Here is a 23160-nt window from a genome sequence, read left to right as displayed (position 1 = left end):
GGAAAGTAAAGGGTAGAGAAATGTTAAAAAAAAAAAATTTTAAATCTCGGACTGAAACACTTTTCAAGGCAATTATCCTGCCTTGAAACGATTCATGCAATTATTCTCACAGGCATTTTCTCTCTGCACCTGAGAAAGATCCTTTCAGGTCTGAGATACTGATCACACCCATGCAGGAGACGCGTCGGACGACACAGTAGAGTATGTGTAGACACCTCGATATCCGGCTCCAGGACATTTTCTACTAATGAGGAAACGTAAGAGATCTTTGTGTCTACATCAAGTCTGTGTCTCTTACATGTATGTTTCTTCCTGTTTTATTTTGAAGTCAACTGTCTTGTCTACGTCTCTTTTCCTTCCTGTTCACGCTCCCTCTGTGTGTCTCATTGGTGTTGATGCTTCTCCCCTGTGTCTTCCCTTCCCTTGTGTATTTAATCTCCTTTTCCCTTTCCTCCTGTGGATTATCTGTGTTTTGGATCTCTGCCTGATTTATGACCGCTTGTCTCAGGACGTCCATACTGGTATTGCACGTCCTGATCTTAAATAAAATCTGTGAGCAACTCGATTTGAGGGTACGTCCAAAATGTTCCTCCTATCTCCTTATCTGTGGACTTTACCTGAACCCTGTGGATGACATCACAAGGTTAAGGTAAACAAGTCTGCATTTGGGTTCACCACAATCCGTGACAGGAAGGAGGTCTTTACACATTTAAAATATAAAAAAAGAGAAGGGAGGGGTGAAAGGTCAGTCATAACTTTACTGAACATGATCATCTTTCAAGGTAGATAAAAAAAAAAAAAGAAAAAAAAAGACATTTTCTCTAATGCAAAAGTATCAACCACTCTAGTACAAGAGAAAACTTAAATTCTGAAATTTAGATGCTGACACAAGTTTCAGCAGATCGTGGTAAATTGGCAATTATGAGGCAGCTGTTTGCAATTGAGGCCAAAATAAAATCGAATGACATGGAATTACTAAAGCCTTTCGATCATCTCGCATGCCGCATTCATGTAGACCATAAATTTCATATTATAAAAACTTCAGTGGATGGAACTATAACACATGCGCACACACACGCACAAACATTGTGCAAAGCCTATTATTATTGTTCAATATTATGAACACATGATGATGGCCAAATTCCTCTATGTTGTTGGCAATTTAAATTGCACATTAAGATAATAGCACAGTTTGGGTCAAAGATTTGAGGAGTGATAAATACTGAAAGTACAATTTATTCTATTGATGACACAATAGGGAAGTTAAAAATGTTAAAAACTGAATGACTGAATGATTTTAGCAAGCATGGGGAAATGTGTCAATTGAAAAGTAAAAAGTGCCTCAAACGTTATAGTTCCTTTCAAAATGCTGACATTTATGGAGTTCAGCAGGAAACGCAAGCAATTTGATCAGTCCACGGAGCGAGGTCTCAATCCAAGAGGGCCGGGTGGGAAAAGTCATCCTTACAGTTCATGAAATGGGGGAGTGGATTTGAGAACTTGTTTATGAAAATATACGTTCTACAGAATGACTTTTGCAGAGAAATGTCTGCAGTACTTTCTGCTTGATAATGGAGTTGGAGGGAGGTGCTGCTGCACGCGTCAGTGAGGTTTTACCTTTACAAAATGTCACAAAAAAGGACATTTGACTCAAAGTTATGCTCTGCAAAAAAAAAAAAAAAATCCTTTTCATTATGGGCACAATAAATAAGAGCATCTGGAGTAATGGCAGTCGGGTTGTGTGGGCAGAGACAGAGGCACCCTGCATGTCCATTAAGGGGCAAATACAGACAGACAGACCTCACATTCACACCTCCGGGTAATTTAGAGTGACGAATAAACCTCAACTTATGTTTTGAGACTGTGGGAGGAAACCAGAGGAGCAGGAGGAAATCCAATACACAGAGAGAACAGCCAGGACTCTTACTGGAGATTTTCTTCCAATGAGCCACTATTCCACTGTGTGGTCCCGTAAGCAGTTTTGTTTTATCTAAAAGCTTTTTAATGTCACATGATGATTATGTAAATACACTTTATCTCAGTGTTCAGTATCAATACAGTAAGTAGCGTAAAGAAACAGAAGTCTATACATATATCTTGCCAGAGAAATTTCACAACAGTTCCCCATGAGAAAACTATACTTATTTTGAAAACGGCGCCGTCTTTAAAGATATAGCCACAAGACAAAATCATTGGAACTGTCCTGTTTCAACTCTGCTTTAGTCTTTCACCAATAATACCGGTCAAAACTTTTAAAATACCTTGATCTTTCCAGTTATTTATTGAAATGTATCCAATTGAACTTCTTCTGAAATGAAAGCATAGAACAAATAATCCGTTTAATTTGAAAATTAAAACGTGGACTCGATTTATAAACCAAAAATGCATTTTCAGCTTAGGACTCGTTAAAGTAAATAGCTGAACACAATCGTGGCTTTCTCTCTACAATGGGAACCAAGCATTTTTCAGAAATTTGTGGCACGAGTAGGTTTCTTTGCTTTCACTCGTGTCCAGATCATCCCAAACCAGCTCGATGGGGTTTAAGTACAGACTTTCATGTCTTGATCAACCTCTATTGGTGCAGAACAGCTTTAAGTGTTCAACTCATTTCTCGTTCCCTGAAAAAGGCCCTTTTGTAAAAGTCTGAAATGTACACCACTTTTCACAATTGACCATCTGCAGCAATTGCCATCAATAACTGGGGGAAAAAGGTGTTTTAAAACTTTTAAACAGTAATGTTTTTTTTGTTGTTTTTTTTTTTAACATCACTTTGATGGTTTTGATCAATCGCCATTGATTATTCTCTTGAGGACATTGGAATTATTGAAGTGGATTTTCCAGGATGAAGGTCTCCATGGAGACAATGAATAAACATGACATGATTTCTGACTTCTCCGCAAAATCATTAGCCCAGAGGGGCTGTTCTTTCACACAGGAAGCAGGTTGGCTGGCAAAGATCCAGCAAAGTTTATATTTTCATTATGAATTGTACTATATCAAAAACACACCCACTTGCGCACGCACACAGAAATAAACTTAAGAAATGTTCAGTTGTGAGATACTCGTGTTAAGTAGCAAAAAGAAGTAATAAGTCGATTGTGGAAAAAGTGTTGAGTCATGCGACAGTAGAAATTCTAAGAGAAGGCAGATATTTTTTTGACACCTCTGTGGTCATTATTCATTTATTCAATATCCTAACAAGATTCAGTTTCAGCTGGGACAGAAGCTGTTCTGGGTTTTTTTTTTGTTCAAACAACCACATCTTCCAGGAGAGTAACGACAACCATCCCATAACACTGGTAATCTTTCCAATCTTAAAACTGATGTTAAGTTATTGCCTCTTAACAGCTGGAAAATCAAGCAACAGAATATTACTTTAAGTTCCTAGAAGGGATGTGAGTCTTTCCCGCATGACTAACATATGATCTTCCAATCAAATATGTATTTGTATTATACATATTTCTTCATCTTGGCAAGGAATGATGATCATCCAAGCTGACATTAAGTGAAACGAACACATCTGGCGTGTCATCAGTCCAAAATCACTCTCACACTTTTATCCATTCGTCCATCTTCTCTACCCGTTATCCAGACTGACTGGGACACTGTGTACTGGTCTCCAGCCCATCAGAAGTTTCACACAAAGACCACACAATCACTTCGACGTACACATTTACAACCAACGGCAGTAAAAGTTGGCCAATTAATCTAACCTTTCATGCATGTGTTTGCAGTACGAGAAAAAAAAAATTCATACACACAGAACATTTTATAAACCCATGAAATGAGCACTTGCGTTCCCCCTTTTCTGCTTTCATGGTAAATATCACCCTGAATATCTGAACTGTTCGTCTTATACTAACAGCATATTCAAGGCAATGTATTATTTTGTGACTTTTTTTGATGGACATAGCTTCATAGGACTATATTTAAATGTTGGCGTCTCTCGAGCTTGAAGTTTTCCATCTCTTGATAGTTTAAAGGTCTCCATCCCTCCGAAGCTCATCATTATCTGTCACTGTGAATCAAAGTCCCCATTTTATTATTTCAGCTCAGCCACAATAATGAAAAGTGTGAATTCTTTGGGCCCATCTGTGGAGAATTTGAATTTTGTCGCCGAGTGTTTATGGGGTTTCACTTTTCCGCTATCGAAAACATGCATTTGACCGTATTTGGTGTGACTGTGATGGGTGCAGTTATCTGTTCTTGTGTGTTTGCCAGGTGATCTGACGACATGTTTATGCTTGTACCCTGCCTCTACTCTTGGATGGTCCAGTGCAACCGATTGGGGAGGAGATTATTAGGCTGATAAACAAATGCGTGAACAAACGAGTCAAGCAGAAACATTAATCGACTGTAAGCGTTCGTCACGTCATTTGACTTGGCATAATTCATCTCCGTTTACGGATGTGTGAGGACACTTACAGAAAGGTAACGTTTGGAGAGAGCAGAGGAACATCCTGCAGGTTGACGTCGACACACTCCACATCAGTCTCTATGCAGTCACAACTCTCTGGATACTCCTGCAAGACTGCACACACACACACACACACAGTTATGGATTTTTCTCTATGAGCCTTGCTTTACAAGCTCATCACAGAGTGCAAATGAGACAGAACACAAAGTTGTTTTTATTTCGATAAGTTTTATGGTTTATTGCAAATCATTGTGATTTCTGGATTAAACGAGCTTGAACGTGACAACGCATTTGTAAGATAAACTTAATTGTTGCCCAGTAAAATGCAGACATTTAATCAACTGGAGTTCATAACCTATATGGTCTGACTTGACAAATCAGCACTCAGATTGATGTTGACATTAAGTTTCACCTGAGTGCCACAGTGTTGTGCAATCCACGCAGCTCTTGTTATTCTGATACAGACAAATACTGCATGTAAAAACATCCGATATGATAAAGCCTGAACTCAAATGCATTCAATCTTTGTGTTCCAGCTGATAACAAGTTGAGTAGAAACAAATGCAAATAGATAAGAAAAGACAAGAAAAGTCTGGGCATTTTTTCGAAAAACTTTTCTTATCACTTGTTTTAATATTCGGACAGATATGCTAATGACTGTGCCTCTGTTGATGGTCACCTTCCAGGTGTCCTTGGGCAAGAAGGTATATAAAACTCCAAACGATAAAATGATAAAGACATACACTTACGACACTCATTCAGGAAGAATTGGTCAAACGAGTTGACGTTTTGAAGCGTTTGACCAAACAGGTCCGCCCACCCGATGTTGTCCCCTGCAAAACCAAACAGGGTGAAAATGATCATTTATACGCTGAAGATGGAAACAATCCAGAAACACCCACACAGGAGGTGCTGTACCTCCATCATGCAACGTGGCAGACGTGATAAATAACCACGACTCCAGAAGCCGCATCTTGATTTGGTTAAGGTTTTGGACACGGGTGGAGGGCTACGTTAATTACTTTTGAATGTGATGTTCAGGTTTAATGCAATCATTAGCTTAAATTAGGCTCTCGCCTCACAGTAGGAATGACTGTGTAAAAACTTCCATTTGAATGATTCTGGCGCTGGACCTCCTGACAGTAAACGATAAAACTCCCAAAAACTCAAATAAAAAAAATTTAAAAATAGAATAATTTTAACTGAAATGTGTCAAGGGGGAAAAGTTGGAATGGGTAGAAAAACTCCAGTCAATCAATCTAACAAATTGGAATAATTGCGAGCCGACAGTTAAATGGAAGCAGATGGTGGCCGTGAAACGGAGAACATAGCCGAACACAACTATATATAAAAAAAAGGGGGGGGATCTGGCCTGGAAATGATCCACAATAAGATATGAGATTTAAAAACAGAAATGAAATATGCTCTTTGTGCATTTGCAGAAACACTGAGGAAATGCCGTGAGAAAAGACATTTTAGAGAAGACGAACCAACGGCTCGCTAAAATTGACACGGCAGCTTCCGAGCAGCATTGAAAAGCTGAAACGGCTCTCTTTCCTCATATGACCAAAAAACAAACAAACAAACAGCACTTCTGGAAAAGTTTACTCAATTGAAATCCAGATCGAGGGGAAATAATCTCAGAATTTATGGCGCTCCAGCAGGAGAAGAGGACGACTCAGCAGCCAAACTGGTGCAAGAGACACCCAGAACCGACCTCCTACCCTGGAATTCAGCACCAAACGAGTGAAAAGAGAGGTGGTGGTGGTGGGGGACACAATGGTGAAATAAAATACTGGAATTCGATCACGTCGCTGCATCAGAAAATGTTCAAAACAGAAAAATATCTTGAAGGAGAACAGAATCCGGATCCAGACGCCATTCATCAGGAACCTGAATCAAGAGGAACTGGAGGAAACCCAGGAGGGTTCCTGGGGGAACGACACAACCGCAGCTGGAGCCAAGGAAGAGTTTCAAGAATTCACAAGTTAAAAAAATAAAAAGAGGGAAACCATCTGGGAGGTTCTTGTATGCCGTGTGTTTTTAGTTACCTGAATGATTACTCACAGTCCCTGTGTCATTTCTCAGTTTTTACTAGATCCACCAAATGGGACCACATTGTCTGAGACCTCAACGATCCTCCACTTTTTGGAATTTTTTAATTTTTTTTTTGCATATCATTTTCTTCTGTTACATGCCACCGTTTTGGCAGCCTTGGTGATGTTTTCTTTTGTCTCTCTTAGTAAGCGAATCAGTATGACAATGTGACCGTCGTGTCCTGAAATGTGAACAGCTTAAACAATCCAATTAAAAAGAGGAAAGTTAATGGCATGAATGAGAAAAGAAAACGTTCAAGGGATACACTTATAAGAAACACATTTATTTTTAGCAAGCACAGGATAAACAAACACATTTTTTGTTTTAATGGCTCCTTTACTTAATTGTGAGGAAGGCTCAAAAAGAGGAGTCACCATAACTCGGTCACTTACTACTTTAATTAATTAAAAATTGACAAAGAGGAAAGGTATTACAGTGTTATTGTAATGTCTATGTGCCATTTCTAGAACAATGGTTTGAAATCATAGACTTTGAAACTGAAGGGATTTTAATATGCACAGGGGCCTTTGGTGAGATTATGAATACTAAACTGGAAATGGGCAATAACAAGGGAAATGAGACCCATCTGTCAGAACCTCAGCACCTCTGTTATCGAATGGGGATGTTTGATGCTTGAAGGGAGCTCCATCTGTTAGAGAGGGACGACACTATTCTGCCCCAACAGAAAAGATCGTTCTTTTGATGAACACAATAGACTGATAAAAGGCAGAATAGAAGGTCTGACAACTGACTTGTCAGTTGAAAATAAATACACAGGGAAATTAAATGGGTTTGCTAAATAACCATAAAATACAGGAGAATGTTTAAAAAAAAAAAAAAAAAAGATATTCAATGTTGAATTGAGGAAAATAGACAATGCAGTGGATTCTAATTTACTCTGGGACACATTTAACTTTGTCTGTTTAAGATTTGTAATGAGAAGGAGTTTAATAGCAAGGGCAGCAGACCAAAAAAAGACAGTAGAGGAAAAATAACAGAGACAAAATTATTTAGAACAAATAATCAGTCCCAGATTAGTGATATCCTAAATCAAAAGGTTAAGAAAAAAACAAAAATTCACTAAACTTCAATGAACCACACTACAAAGTGACTCAATATGTGGCGAAACAATTTAAAGTCCAGCAAACATGAAGGAATCCACAAAAAAACTATTATTTACAACTGAAGGATTAGAAAAGGTTATCAAAATGTATGTCTCCAAGCAACAGCAAAAGAAGAGTGAGAAATCAAAGAACTCTTGGATTTGCCAAGTATTTGGAAGAACAGAATAGAAAAAAGTATTTCCAACATGACAATCAGTCGATTATGATCAAAATCAAATGCCAGATATTGACGGATTCTCTGGTGAGTCGTGTAAAAATATTCACAGAGATAAAAACTGTTCAAACAGATTCTGGCAAAGGACAAACTGACCCATTATAGAAAAAAGCTGTGATTTCAGTTACTATAGACAGGAAGGGAAACATAAAAGGGCTTTGGACTCAAACTATTGGTTCTTCAGATATATTCAAATTGTAGACGTGGATTATAAAACTTTTACCTCAGAAATCTCAAAAAGTTTCTAAAATGTTATGTTAGACGTGATGGGCGAAGACGAGTCAGGTTTTGTAACAGAGATAAGATGATGTAAGCGGAATACGACACATCACAGATTCACACTGGGACTTTGAGCAGTATACCCATGACTGTCGATGCACGTTTAAATGTGTCAGTTGAAGAATTCTGTACGTGGTTCTGGAGCAACGAGGAAGAATCCCTCCAATGAGGATTAAAAATGAACGAATATCTGACTGATTTATCTTACAATGAAAGACTCAAGGGTGTTGCAGTTGCCCTACCTTGTCCACAATGTTAATCTCAGATCTCGGATTATAAATTAAACATAGAAAATGCAACACTTACTTCTTTTAATTACTCTCCAAGCCAAGAAAGTCAGGAGCAGTACAACATCAAATGGAATGTCAAAAGGTAGTAAATTCTCGAGGGGGTCATACTGGCTAAAAATCTCAATTAAATATTTGAATTGAATCATAATCAGGTCAATAATAATGTAAAGCCCTATCAGGAGGTGGCAGTCTACAATGGGGATTCTGAGACATGAACTGAAGCACTAAAATAAATGTTTTACAGACACTGCTTTTAATTTATTCCACAAATGATCCCTGATAAACAATTCCAACACTGGGACATTCTATCTAGATTTAGCTGGAAGGGAAACGAGGGTCAGATGTTCGACACTTCAATTACCAAAGCCAGGGGAAGGGGAAGTTGTCCTTGCCTAATGTGGTCTGTACTCGTTACCCTCAATATCAAGCAAGATGGAAAGTCATCGAGGCCAAGACATTAGGGAACATGGATCAATAAAGCAAAAATGACTTTGTCAAACAAACACAGACTATCTGGGGCAAAATGGTATACGAATCAGATCATCAGTTCAAACCACAGATTGCTGATGAAAACACAGATTTTCATAAATAACATGGAAATGACACGGGAAGCAAAAACGGGAGCGAGGATGATTGACATTTATTTTGGAGGGCACCGCGCTCATTCACACGTTCAGAGACGTGGGGAGTACATGGGTAGAATGTTTGGATCGTTACAACACACATTACAAACACACTTTTCCAACCACAGGGGCAGTTGTGGATCCAGGGCGGAGACTTAAAATGCTAATCACCACCATATATTATAATCACTGCCACATGTTCCGGTCATGCCCAACAATCCGAACTGAAACGATACATCTCAATGTGGAAAATGTGGTTGTTATGTAATGTTGTGGTTTGCAAAAGGAAGTGAAAGTTTGGTGTTTGTGCAAAATATTCTGAATTGCCTCTCAAAAAAAAAAAAAAAAAAAACCAACAATCCCAGAGAAGAAAATTAGTTCAATAGAGCAGATGACCTTTTGTCATAAGGATTTACTGCTTACTTCCATTTAGTAGTGGAAGCTAACAGGATGTCTAGAAACACTGGAGTCAATAGAGGAGCCCCACAATTCCGCAAGTTTCTTTGTCTCCTTTCACGTTTTGTCTCTTGTGCATTTTTCCTTAAGGCACGGCAAATTTATTTAAAGAATGTCCCTCTGGCTTTAATAAATATTTCAATTGTATTCTAATCGATTTCTATCACAGTTTAGACAAAGGGGAATTGAAATGCTTTATAAGGAAAAGAAAAGAAATACAATGAAACAAAGCAAATAAGACATCCTTGGCGGATGTAATACAATAGGTTAAATCTATAATTTAATGGATAGCTGCAGCAAATAATGTTTTAAGGCCTGATTTAGAGGAAGTGAATGTGTCAGCGGGAAGTTTGTTCCAAGGTGAGGAGCGTAGGGACTAAAAGCTGCTTCACCTCGTTTCTTCTGACACGTAGTAAATCTCTTCCCGAAAACCTCGGGGGTCTGGATGTTTCTTATTCTACAAGTAGATACGAGATGCATTTTGTCCTGACAAGACAAAATGACCAGAAGATTTTAAAGTGGATCTTTGACACCCGGGCAGGCAGTGCAGATTGAAGCTCAGGTGTAATGCGCTCCACCATCTATGTTTTGGATGAGCTGCAGAACATGTTTTCTTTTTAGAGAAACCTTTAAACACACTGTTACAATATAATCCAGCCTGCTGGAATTTTGTTCATCGTCTGAATGTCGCTGTTGAATCTCAGGTCATGAGTCCATGATCACACCCAGATTTCTGGCTTGATTTGTTGTCTTGAGTGACATCAAGTCAAGATGAGCGCTGACTTTTTAACCTTTCCTTCTTGGGGCCAAGAACAATTACCTCTGTTTTTTTCCTGTGTTTTGTTGTAAAAAAGCTCTGACATATTGATTTATTTTGGTCATTTACTCAGCAGGTATTAAAGGGCTGCAGACTTAGTAAAGCGCAAACTATGGATTTCAACAAACTGCAAATAATTCACACGCAATATCTTATTCACGAGAGGAAAATACACAGAATTGTATGCATTTTGAGTATTGTGAGCAGCTTTACGGTACCGATCCTCTCTTGATATCTCCGACTGCAATAGTACATGTACACACATTAGACTTACATAAATATGTCACCGCACTTGGTATTGAATGCCTAAGTGTTACTTGAATGGGTGAAATTAAATCCTACATGACCAACCTTCTAAAAGAGGCCTTTTATCATCGGATCTGAATAAATCTGCAATTATGCGGCTTTATAAAGGACATATTTTTCAGTAGAAAGTCGGGGCCCCGTGGAGCCGTCAACCTCGTGTTTGAAAGTACACCCACACCTTCGACTTCAATACCGACCTCGGCACAACTCAGGAAACTACAAAAATATAGAAAAATGATCAGAAAGAGTCTTGAAGAGTCGCTGGTGTTGATGAGATTAAATGGAGCCCTTTGTTGATTACTTGAAGGGATTTTTTTTCCCAATTTCAGTTTTTCAGAAAATGCTTTTTATGCTGCGTGAACCTTTCAAGTACGGCGACAGGAGCGTTTCAATGATGGAACTGCAATTCATGAAAAGTTAAATATGGCCAATATGAAGCCGTATTTACCCATTAAATGTGCTCCAATACGTTCAACCTCCGTTTTAATCTGTTTCTCACCCAGCTGATGCACAAGCCTTTCTAAATTGTTTATAAGTGCATCATTTTGGCTGCGCACCACTATGGTCCCCTCTGTGCTCCTGTCATCGTTTCGGTTATTTATTTATTTTTGATCACGTCTTCCACTATCTGACAGCTAATTAGCGCCTCGACAAAGGAGGTGCACCAATACATCAGTCAGATTCTTCTAATTAGCCATTTGAGCTTGTCTTTCGGTTTTCACTTCCAATTTAGCCGTTTCGAGACCTGTGTGTCCCCATCTGGATCAAAGTGGAATTATAGAAAACTATTCTACCAACAGTGTCTAAATGATTGGATAAACATACTAATATTTAAATCAAAAAAATTTTTCAGGAAGAAATCATTTTGAATGCAGGGTAGCGCTAAATATATACAGTTGTATGGAAATACGCCAGTTTGGGAACCGGCTGAAAAAACATGGACAAATTAAAAGCTATGGAATAAGCCATGAAGTAGAACTGAGTGTGATATGTAGGACACTTAGCAGCAATAAATACAGAATGACTTTTCTTCGTGATTGACAATAAAAGTGAAATCATTATATTTTAATGTGAAAGACAGGAAGTAGATTTCAACACTGCAGCTTAAATGCGCAGAGTGAGTTTTTACAAGAAAATGCAAAAGTTTTGTTGCCTTTTGGGTGTCCATTTACATGAGAATGGTGCTTGGAGCCACTGAATACATGTTTTTGACAACTGCGAAACTTTTCTGAAAATGCAAAATTGATGTGTTTTTCACTCAAAACGTTGCCATGTGAATCTGACTCCGATGCAAAAGACTAATATTCAGCAGCCCAGGTGGAAACACTCTTAAAGAGTTGTGCCTGATCCACAACGCGTCTCTTTGATTGCCCTCACTGTCGAGATGCAAAGATCCGTCTCCTTAAAGCATGTTGGCACATAGAGCTACTATATTATTGGGAGTAACAGGGCCTGGAGGACAAAAATAAATCATGAACATGATCTGAAAAGTAGTCTAAGTCCACACCGAAATCAACAGCTGTGGGCAGAATATTGACTCCCCATGAAGGAAAACACAGCTTAAAGGAAGGTTGCTGATGGAGCAAATGTAGACGCGAACAACACTGCCAATTTTGCCACCAAACGTAGGACTGCATGCTGGGAAAGTTTATTTCATCCCACACAAGTACCTTTATGAAATTATACCACAAATCAAACTGGGATTTGAAAGTCCAACATTTCCAAGATCCACGCCTGCAGCGTTTAAGTTAGTGAAGATGTTCAGAAAGCCAACATTGAATCACAACAAGACTCGGGTGGGAAGATGAAGCTGTGCATATTACCAAGTGGCCTAAAGCCAGAATTTAGTTTGGCTTCCTGTTGCTACACCAGCAGCAATGCACAGCACGGCTGCGAGAACTCCCTGATGGGAGAAGGGAAGGGAAACACAGCACAAAAAGGGTTTGTGATCGCTGGAATAAAGGTGCAATCAGTCACACGGGCGAATTTGTGGTCAGTCTGATAAGAAAAATACGTCTTTACAATGCAGGGAATAATGTTTCAAAAAACTTTTTAGGGAGCCGGACTGCATTAGGTAGAAAGATAAACTCTTTAACCCCACTGATGGGGAAAAAAAATGTATTAAAAAATTAATGAATTTGCATTTTGTACTCAAAAAAAGAATGCTGATGAATGGCCTGTGGTTGTTTCATTCAAAAGACATTCTGTGAGGTTTTATTGTGAACGAACAGGGTGCAGAAACTGTTGTGCTTAGTTTACCGACTCATTATCTTTTGGTTGCCAGGTTTGTTGGTGAAAAGTTTTCACATATAATGCGGTGACAATGAAATTGACTTCATGTCAAAACTGGGACGGAAGAGAAATTTCAATTGAGCTCAAGATTGATTGTTTTGGCTTCATAGCTCTTTGCCTGTTGGTGAATAAATAACTTTAGGAGATTTGTTTTTTGCATAATTATTTATGTGCATAATTAAAAAAAAAAAAAGAATCATCCTCACCTCAAGAGGTTAATGGAAAACATGAAAATAGACGCTGGGTTTAAACAACAAGTTTAAACTATGTATTCATTATATAAAATAACCTTTGTTTCTTTTTTCCTGATCGGTTCCTTTGCAGGGACGTGTTTCTTTTCTGACGGACACATTTCATTACGTCATGTGGAAACATTTTTTTAGATTTCTACTTTCACTTTGGAGTTTTGTCTGGGATTTTAATGCGCCAAAGAGCTCATTCAGTTTTGCTTGCAAAGCATTCCCAAGCAAAGCTGGTGGCAGACCGGACGTTTAGCGCCCTGTCGAGAGTTCCTCCTTGTTTAGAGAAAAATCACAATACCTCGAACGATGTTTTTGAATGTGGGAAGAAATTTTACTGACGGACAACTATGCACGTACAGGAAGAACACATAACTGCCACACAAAGTAAAACCACAGCTATTCCTGCTGTGAGGTAAGAATTCTAACAACTACACCATCATTCCAGCACATTAATACGTCACTGTGATGTCCAACCAGTATTTTGAAATGTGCATATTTGCATGCGATTCCATCTTGTGGAGAAAGATTTTGATGTTTAAATGGATCTTGACTGTGTCGGCAGGTCACTAATGTGTAATCTCGTGTAGTTATATACCCACGAGTGGATAAAGATCAGGTTTTGATAGAGGTTACAATTATATATTTGACCTATTAAACTGTTTGTCAGGTCACGATTTATAACAAACACCTACTGTTCATACACTGTTCTTTCTTTCTTTGTTTTTGCCGCCATTGTTCAATAAAACAAAGTGGAAGTCGTTCAAATCCATCGGTGAAAATACATTTGAAAAGTTATGTTTTGGTCTCGTGTTTGTTTGTTTTGAGATGTTCATTATTCATGAGCATGAATTCAAATATTTTTTCTCTTGTGGAATGTACAACAATATACATGGAAAAAAATGTTTTTGTTGAAGGTAGTGTTTGTAGGCACTTACCACAGCGCATCTCGTCGGCTCCATTAGGACAATCTCTGTGTCCGTTACACTGCAAAACCTGAGGAAGGCACTCGCTCATGTTTCCACATGGAAACTGACCCAAAGGGCAAACCGTCCCAAGTTCCACTCTGCTGGCCGCCAGAGCTGAGGGAGAGAGAGCGAGAGAGAGAGAGGTATCGTTTTTCAATTGATTAACTTTCTGATTATAAAAAGACAAAAGCTGGCAGCATTTCAAAAACACAAATGTTCAAGAAATTCCAGCAAGGATGATTTTTGTTTGATCATTAAATTGTCATTTTCATACAAACAGAAAACTACACAAAAAAAACAAACAAAAACCCTGTATCTCACATGCACAAGAACGGTACTCATTGTAAAATAAAATAAATTAATATGCTAATAAATGCCTTCAAAAATGTGGGGGTAATTGGCTGTGCACCGTCTCAAAACCACCACTTCCAATAATAGAGAGCCTAAGACAGGGCCTGTGGCGCCACACAGCATGAATCGATAGAACTGAGCTGAAGTTTTGAGAGGAAAAGAAAGTACAGAAGTCACTATACTTTCTATACTTTGTTTTGTTTTGTTTTTCTGGCGCTGTGGCTATAAGCTGCATGTTCCTCCTGGTGATTTAGACATGACCTTATGATTGCTTCCACACATGAGGCGTAATGAAAGTAACCTTTTGGATTGGGACTGGAAACAGAATTTCACGCATTTTTTTTGTGTTTGTTTGATTAATCACCTGTGAATGATACAATTTTGTACTCCAACTAATGTGATAAAAAAAAAAAAAACAACCAAACAAACAATGAAAACAAATATTACATCTCTGGTTCAGGTGAGCCTTGGTTGTTAAAATCAGCTCAGAAGATCAATGGTTATTGTTGAATCTCCTTATGAGTCCGTCATTCCCTAAGTTATGACTTAAGTGACTCTGTACTTCCTGAAGATAATTTAGAATTTCTATAATTTTACCTCAATATTATTCTATGTCATAATGTGCATTTAATCACAATAAAATATGTTTTCTTTAAAGCTTTTTCCTAATTAGGGTTAGAGGTATCAGATAACGTCAACCAAAAGCTTTGTTTTCTGGTTCTTCTACTGTTGTCTGAGCTAAGAATACCTGCTTTCCATTTTACCTCAGGAAACTTTGATAAAATATTCATAAAAGAGCATCATCATCATCCTAAAACCCATCTTAAAAATGAAAAGTGAGTTGTCAACATATATTTTCATTAAGGGGTACTTTTAATTGGACCAATTAATATCATGGCATCTGAACATTGGCCGTCAAGCCTTCATTTATTGCCGTCACTGATTGTGCTGAAATGCATTGTGTAGAAAAGCAGTCGGCGTGATTCTGCACATTGATGATGACTGTACAATATCTGCCCGAGCCAGATCTCCATATAGAGCTCTCCGCAATCGAGGAACATTACTCATAAAATCATTCCAACAGCAACGTGTAGAATCAATTAACATAACAATGATTTAGTGTTTTGTTTTCTTGCTGCTGTGTTCTGTCTTGTTTTACATCAGTGGGTTTATGTTTATCGTTTTTATAAACTACAGAATAAATCTTACTCTCTGCATCTCGGCTCTTGGCAGGACGTTTACAAGATTACAGTAGAGGGTTTTATTTATTTATTTATTTATTTCGAGGGGGTTGCACCTTCATAGAAAAGAATGTCAACGTTCAACACTGAACACTCATTACGAACTTTGACACAAGAAGTGAGAAGGCCATGGGTTGAAAACACCGGTCTGGCTTTTCCATGTGGAGTTCGCATGTTCTCCCTGTGTGCAGCATCGATTCTTGAGTTCATGTTGTTGATGCCACATTCTGACCCAACCCAATGTGAAAGGAATCAAGATTCATCAGCCTGACAAATGTGTTTCCAATCTTCTATTGTCCAATCTTTAGTGAGCCTGAATTTCAGCAGCTCATCTCGAACGTGTAGCCATGCTAAAATACACGAGAAGCTGCTATGTGATTGGCTGATAAGCAGTTTCTTTGAATAGGTAGTTGTAAAGGTAAATCTGGTGAAACATGGTTGTATTGGAGGTATTTTGAGAATAAATCATGTTTTTTTTTTGTTTTTTTTAAGTAGGGAAAAGCAAAACGTGGCATTTCATTGTAACACATTTTCATAATGGAAGGAAAAATATCTATATGTAGCCGTTTGTTGGCACATTTGCCAGAGGTCGATATATTCCTTCATCCCTTCCAGCAAATCCTACAAGACTTCAGCAACTTCAAAGTCAGTATCATGTGACCAAACCTTTGTCACTGTGTCTCCACTTCAAACAGTCCTCCACTGACCATTTGAAAGGGGGTAAAAGTTACTTTTCGTTGGTCACAGGAGGTTTTTGAATGAAACTTTTTCTTGAAGGGGACATGCTTTCACTTACTATAAAGCTTTTGCTTCAGCGATGCCCAAGTACATGTTTTTTATTTAATGCTTTCCACATTCACATGGAGTGATGACCAGCTGTCGGGACTAATGAAGCTTGGGCGAGATCACACATTCAAAAAGCGATCTGTCGACATTTGTCCTGGTATACAACGGCATTCAGCATTAAAACAGTCCATGGGGGTAGTCGCTATGGCTTTGCACCGAGTGTACCGAGGCTTCCACTTGGAAAGTTTCCCTTGTCCAATGAGAAATACTAAAACAAATAAACTGTCACTTCTGCCTTTGCTGGAGGCGCAGTTCAGAACTAATCTGTCCAGCTGCTATGTAATGCAATCAAACAATGTCACCTTCTCCCCTGTTTACTGGTGAACACTGGCATATGCAATTATAAACCAGAACAAGTTTGATAAAACTCTGACATTCAGTTTGAGCGTTTGATATTGAATTTTCACACTGCACCAAGTACGCAGCCTGAAAGTTTGGCTTAAAACTGTCTTGCCGGCTTTATCCAAGACAAGAAAGCTTTTCCCAGCTGAGATTAGGTAAAGGCGAGGTGCCCCCCCAGGGTAAATTGCCAGTCAATTACAGGCCATCTGCCATTTACACCTGGAGGCAACTTAAAAGTCACCAATTTACCCCGTGTCTGGGTTGCAGGAGAAAAGCCACACAAGGAAAAGCTGCAAAAAAAAAAGAAAGAAAAAAAAGGCACATGCCCAGGAATTAACCCAGGTTTTCTTGCTGTGAGAAAAAACAATTATCTCCATTATCCTCAGTCAACATGTGTTGGAACGAATCAGTTATTACCAACTGATCCCAGCAAACAAAACCTTGGTGAAAGCAACGAGACTGTGATTCTCCCGTTGTAAAAAGGGATTAGGGGTTTTATTTTGCGGGAGCTGCCGTCCACATAAAAAGCATCATCGACACCGAATGTGGAGTTTGACTGTGACCAACAAACAGGATCTGGTAATTCTATACTTTGCTGCCTGAGAGCTAATCGCCAAAACGGAATGAATTATTGATTTCACAGGTAATGACAGGATCATGGTCATGTGATTGAAATCACTTTGAATTAATGTTTGAGGATAAAAAAAAAAAAAAAATCTAATGCATGTTGAGTCAAGGTCGAGACATTAAAACAATACATTTTATTAGATGAGCGATAGAACTCATAGATCCTTGACCTCATCATTGCGCTTTATTGGTACCCATACTGTAAGGAGATTTGTTCTGCAGTTGCAGGAGAAGGTGTCTAACAATTCATATGGACATTTAAAACACTGCACAGTAAAAAATGCAGAGCAGATATCGACAGGTACTGAAGAGGATTAAAAGCAAATAAAAGCACCAAAATAAAAACCTGCGAAACGCACAATACAAAGAAAACCAATTAAATATTAAGACCTAAAAGTAAAAGTGCACTAAAGACGTATTGGAAAGAGAAACACCAAAGACTCGACCAAAAGCTTGAGTGAATACTGTGTTAATGCAGTTCTTCTGTGAAAGTGACAACACTGACACTCCGACACTGCAGTGCACCAAATCAGGCCTTCGTCTTCCTCCAAACAAATTCAAGTGCAGTTCAATTAACAATTGCTAGACAACATAAACCAACCCAAACTTCTGAACAGACGTGGGTGAAAAATACGGTCCTCTTCCGGCAGATTGAGTTTCTCGGTGTTAGCGTGTGCAACAAAGACCCCTGATATTTTATACATGTCCCAGCTGCCCGTGAGCTCCCAGCAGACAGAAATATGACCATAACAATGCAGCATTGCCTTGGAAAGTATGAAAGTTATGCTGCTGAGAATAAATCCTGACAGCTGCATACCTTTGATTACATTTTCTGGTGGAATGTTTGAAATGTCAAAGAACCTTTGCATAAACTTCGTTGGCCCTTTGAAAATTGTGCGAACACTTTCCCAATTTCATCAGATTATATTATTGGCTTCTGCTCCGTTATATCTGTTTCTTACACCAAGTGAAGAAACTTAGTGTAAGAAAAAAGCAACTTTATTTTCTACATGCTGCATTAAATAGATGGAGGCTATCGGGTAACAAAGTAGAAATGAGAAATCTAATGACCTGTGCACAGAAAAAAAAAACTATTTACATAATGAGATAGCTTTTTCTTCAGAACACAACTGTGTTTTATCTATTTACAGCACGACGAAGCGACGTTTGTACAACTTTCCATCCATCCATCTTCCACACTGCTTTATATTGTTCAGACCTCCAGAGCCGATCCAATAAAAACTAAAAGGCGGAGGCAGATTACAACCAGGATAAGTGACCAGTCCAAACACACAGACGTGAAGGGATTCTTAGATCTGTGGGTCATTTCGGGTCACTGGTTAGGACGCTCTTGGACCACGAGAGGAAAACCCAGACATGCACAGTGAGAGCATGAAAACTCCACAGAGAGACACCCTGCTCACACTTGTACTCATGACATCCTCCCTACAAGGCGCGAGAACGTCAACAACTTCACCACCGGTAAGTGTGCAACAGACGGCAAAAACGGCAACACTTGTGATTACCGATTTGCAAACATCAGTCAAATAAATGCAATTAAATATTTACGAGAGCTGAGCGACACAACGCGTGGCACTGATTTATTTCACGATGAAAGACTGAAAACAAGCCTCAGTTTCAAAGAAAACTCGTTACGGTGCTTTTGATGTGCTTGTTTTAGCTCATATGGGACGATGCCCAACTGATGCAGTATGACATGATGCAAAGAGCATCATGTATTTTAAAAAGTGGCTACTGAAGCTTTTCTTTTTCACGTACAGGTGTATTTCAGCAGATGAACTGACTTTTTTTTCTTTTTTAAATCTATCCATGCTAAAATATTACAATGTGTGAAAAAACGGGTCCTCCTCTGCACTCCAGAAAACATTTGTTGCTTTACCAGTTTGAGTGACGCTTAAGCCACTCCCATCAGGTTACTCCTGCATTATTCCCTGAAAACCCATTAGGGCAGATTTCTTTGACCATTGGATTTATACCAATTAATAAGTGTCCAGCAGTGCCCCTTCCTCCACCGAGACAATTATGGGAAAGAATTAGAATCAATTTGAAAAGAGCGTTTTTTTTGGTTTGGCCCAATAATCTTCTGTGAGGCTGCAGGAATTCACACAATGAGGCTGCAGCCCCGAAGCGTTACCGACTGGCCTCTTGCCAGCCCCGCCTGATGCGGTCGATGACATCTCCGTCACACACGAGAGCTCGCTGCAGGTCTATTTATACACCGAGAAGCACTTGCTTTTTGAAATCTTGAAAGTTGGATGCTTTTAGACAGACTGAATAAAGCATTCACATCAAATATTAGAGCAGATTGTCCAGCATGTGTTGGTCAAGTTAAAGGTATTTGTCTGTGAAGTTTGCATCATAATCTCCCGGGGTGTGGTGTTTCCTTGAGGTACTCTGGTTGTCTCCTACAGTCCAAAAACATGGTTTTGGTTAATTCATGTCTCTAAATAATGGCTTGTAGGTGTGAATGTGAGTAGCGACAGTGTGTTTGTCCTGATGGACCAGTGACCCGACCTGCCTTCAGTCATGGTCACTTGTTAACTGCTCCCCTACCCTGAGACATCGCATTGGGTAAAGCATGATAGAAGATGGATGGATGGGTTCAACTCCATCTCCGCCTGTTAAAGTGTCCTCGTGCAAGACTTTGAAACTTGAATTCCTCAAACTTACGACTGAGTATGTTACACAGCATCTCTGCCTCCACTGGGGAATGTGATTATATGAAGGGAGCTGATAATGGTAATTATGTGACAAAATGCTATGCAAGTGATTTTCATTCATAATGTAGTTAATTTGCCTTTTTAGTTTTTATGAATATAGCAGGATGTTCTAAACGCCAAGCTCACCACCCACCTGGGTGAATGAGTCACCAAAACTAATTATCAACAACATAATTGAATCCCACTAAAGACTTCCATATATTTATCTATGCATCTTCTAAATTTGCTTTATTCTCATTGCTGGAGCTTTTGGCACCTGGGATAAATAATGGAGGCAATATATATATATATACATATATAAAACACATTAAAAAACCTATTCACAGCAATTAAACAGTCCAATTGCAGTAGGAAAAGAAAGTTATCCTGCCTATTGGGTGTACACATCGGTACACGATGCAACAGTAATAAAATAAACAGGGAAAACAGACGATGGTTCCAATAAGAGAGTCACTCAATCCTACAAGTCAGTCACCACTTACTAGGAGAGAAAGAGAGAAAGAAAAAAGAAAAAAAACCTCACATGATCACAGATAGAACTTGCAAACCTGCTGTGAGGCAAATGTGTACGACCCCAAGGACCATTTAAACAGCACATCTTAATTATTTCCACTGTCTTCTTTGTTGCTAAACCTCTGTGGTCTCATAAGAAGAAATGTTTTGTAAGTGAGCTAACTTTGTTTTCTCCCAAAACTGCAACAAATTGGATCTGACAAAAGGAAAGGCTCATCCCTGTGTTATCTGCTCCCATCGACCTGAGACTCGGAACAAATGAGCTCAATCCTTTGGTTCAGAAAGTCTTATACCAACTGACCCTTATTAAACTGCGGCTCTGAAATGAGTCCATTTTTTTTATTATAAATAAATCAATTTCTCTGACTGAAGAGAGATGCAGATGATGTAGAAGGGGCTTACTGCAGTGGGACTCTATTGTTGGCTGGTACGTGCTTGTGAATATTGCAAGAAAACAGACCAGCAACACTGGACAAAATCAAGATAATTTTCTTAGATGCCAAGGAATAATTTGCATTCGAAATCCAAGTTCATGGCCAATGTGTCACTAAAACATTAGATTTAAATACTGTAGAAAATCTCCACATACTGAACAACAATGTAGAAAATAACACTCCCAACACGAGTGCCATCTGCGGCAAACCATGGTGTTCTTATTGATAAAGGAAATACACCAAAATCTCATTCAATCCAAACGTTCCTGGCACAATGGAAGAACTTAGGATGAGTCACAGAATAAGAGGTGGCTGAGGAAATGTGAGCAGGTTATTAATGTGAATGAATAAAAGACGTGCAACAGTGAACTTTTCGATATTCGCCATGTCCACCCCCCACTGGTACATCTTCAGTAATGAGCAATGGAGATGTAAGATAGACTAATGTGATATTTATTATGTATTAATCATTACTAAATACTCACACCTGCATGTCTTGCCAATCGCATGCAGCAATGGTAAAACATCTTTATAGCAGAATAATTTCACGCAAAACACCTGGATGTCACGATTATCTTTTGGCATGCGTTTACGCATTAATCCTTACAAATATACCTTTACACGGCAACTTAATTCATCACAATGCATCATTCACGGCGTGTTATGGGATAAGCAACATAAGGAGTTTGTTAGATTATCGCCCAGTGTATAGTGCAACATTGCACAGTTGAGGCTTTTACACGGCGGATCAACGAAGTTCATTCATAAAAAAACAAAAAACAAAAACAAAAACTCAAAAAAACACCATCTTGAAAAAGTTGCACGAGCTGCGTATGGAAGAATGATTAGGTTTCCAGCACTGCAGCGCAGTAACATCACTTGGGAAATAAAATAAATGCCTCATTACGCACAGAAATGGCACAAAAAGCTAAAATCAATCACATGTTTTATGATTAAAACTGAATAATTTAAGAAAAAAGAATGTTTTGGGTTTTTTTTTAAATGTTGGTTTACCTTTGATCTGAGAGTGAGCCAAGTGGAAGAGCAAAAAGACGACAGGTACGTCCATTCCTCAGACTCGCAAGTTTTCCTGCTCCCCCTCTGGCCCCGCCCCCCCCCCCACACCCCCCACAAAACAAACAGACGACCGGAAATCCTACTGAGTGGATAAATCAGCACAAGTCCCGGTCCGTCCAATGCCTTCACAACATTGTCGAAATGTTGCTTCGAGATGTCCGAGATAACCGAGACAAAAACGCGTCGGTTGAATGAGGTGATTGGCTCCGGTGCGCACAGACGGCGACATCACTGCACAGCAAACTCACACTGGACTCCTTAGTCAAGTCACAGTGTCTCTCCTCTCTCTCTCTCTCTCTCTCTCTCTCTCTCTCTCTCTCTCTCTCTCTCTCTCTCTCTCTCTCTCTCTCTCTCTCTCTCTCTCTCTCTCTCTCTCTCTCCTCTCTCTCTCTCCTCTCTCTCTCTCTCTCTCTCTCTCTCTCTCTCTCTCTCTCTCTCTCTCATCCACTCTTTTTATTATTTCCATCAGAGGAGGCATCGCCTCTCTCCGCCCCTCTCACATAATTTCAAAGTTTCAAACCTTTCTGATCATGACTTCTGATTTAAAGAGAGGGGGGGGGGGGGGGGAAAACTGACATTTACAAGCCCCACAGATAAACAGTAAATACTTTATTTTTGTCTTCATTGTGGTTTTTGAGGAAGCCATGATTAAAACAAAGACAAAAAAAGGCAAGTCATTTAGAAGGAAATGTTTCAGATAAAATAATCATATGAATGAAATTCAGATCAACTGAAATGACGAAAGCTGTTATAATAGGACCAACTATCAACAAAAGCCATTCCTTGCATTTTTATTCCTTTATCTTGCAGTGGGAAAATACCGGACGTCCATCCAATCCATCTATTGAATAAAGTGACTTTAATTG

At 39.0% G+C, this 23160-nt stretch overlaps 1 protein-coding gene across 1 annotated transcript in view; it reads right to left on the bottom strand.

Annotated features, from left to right (window-relative positions):
• rxfp2a (relaxin family peptide receptor 2a) overlaps positions 1 to 22308 on the bottom strand; it is a 51119-nt gene extending 28811 nt beyond the window's left edge. The window contains exons 1-4 of the mRNA XM_080509544.1: positions 22232 to 22308; positions 14093 to 14236; positions 5167 to 5250; positions 4426 to 4531 (exon numbers count right to left, since the gene is read on the bottom strand). Coding sequence (XP_080365670.1) covers positions 4426 to 4531; positions 5167 to 5250; positions 14093 to 14236; positions 22232 to 22286 — 389 coding nt within the window. The 5' untranslated portion in view covers positions 22287 to 22308. The remainder of the gene's footprint in view (positions 1 to 4425; positions 4532 to 5166; positions 5251 to 14092; positions 14237 to 22231) is intronic.
• Positions 22309 to 23160: the final 852 nt, after the last annotated feature.

Source organism: Blennius ocellaris, assembly GCF_963422515.1.
Source record: "Blennius ocellaris genome assembly, chromosome: 14".
Classification (NCBI taxonomy): domain Eukaryota; kingdom Metazoa; phylum Chordata; class Actinopteri; order Blenniiformes; family Blenniidae; genus Blennius; species Blennius ocellaris.
This window is presented reverse-complemented; position numbering and strand designations above follow the sequence as displayed.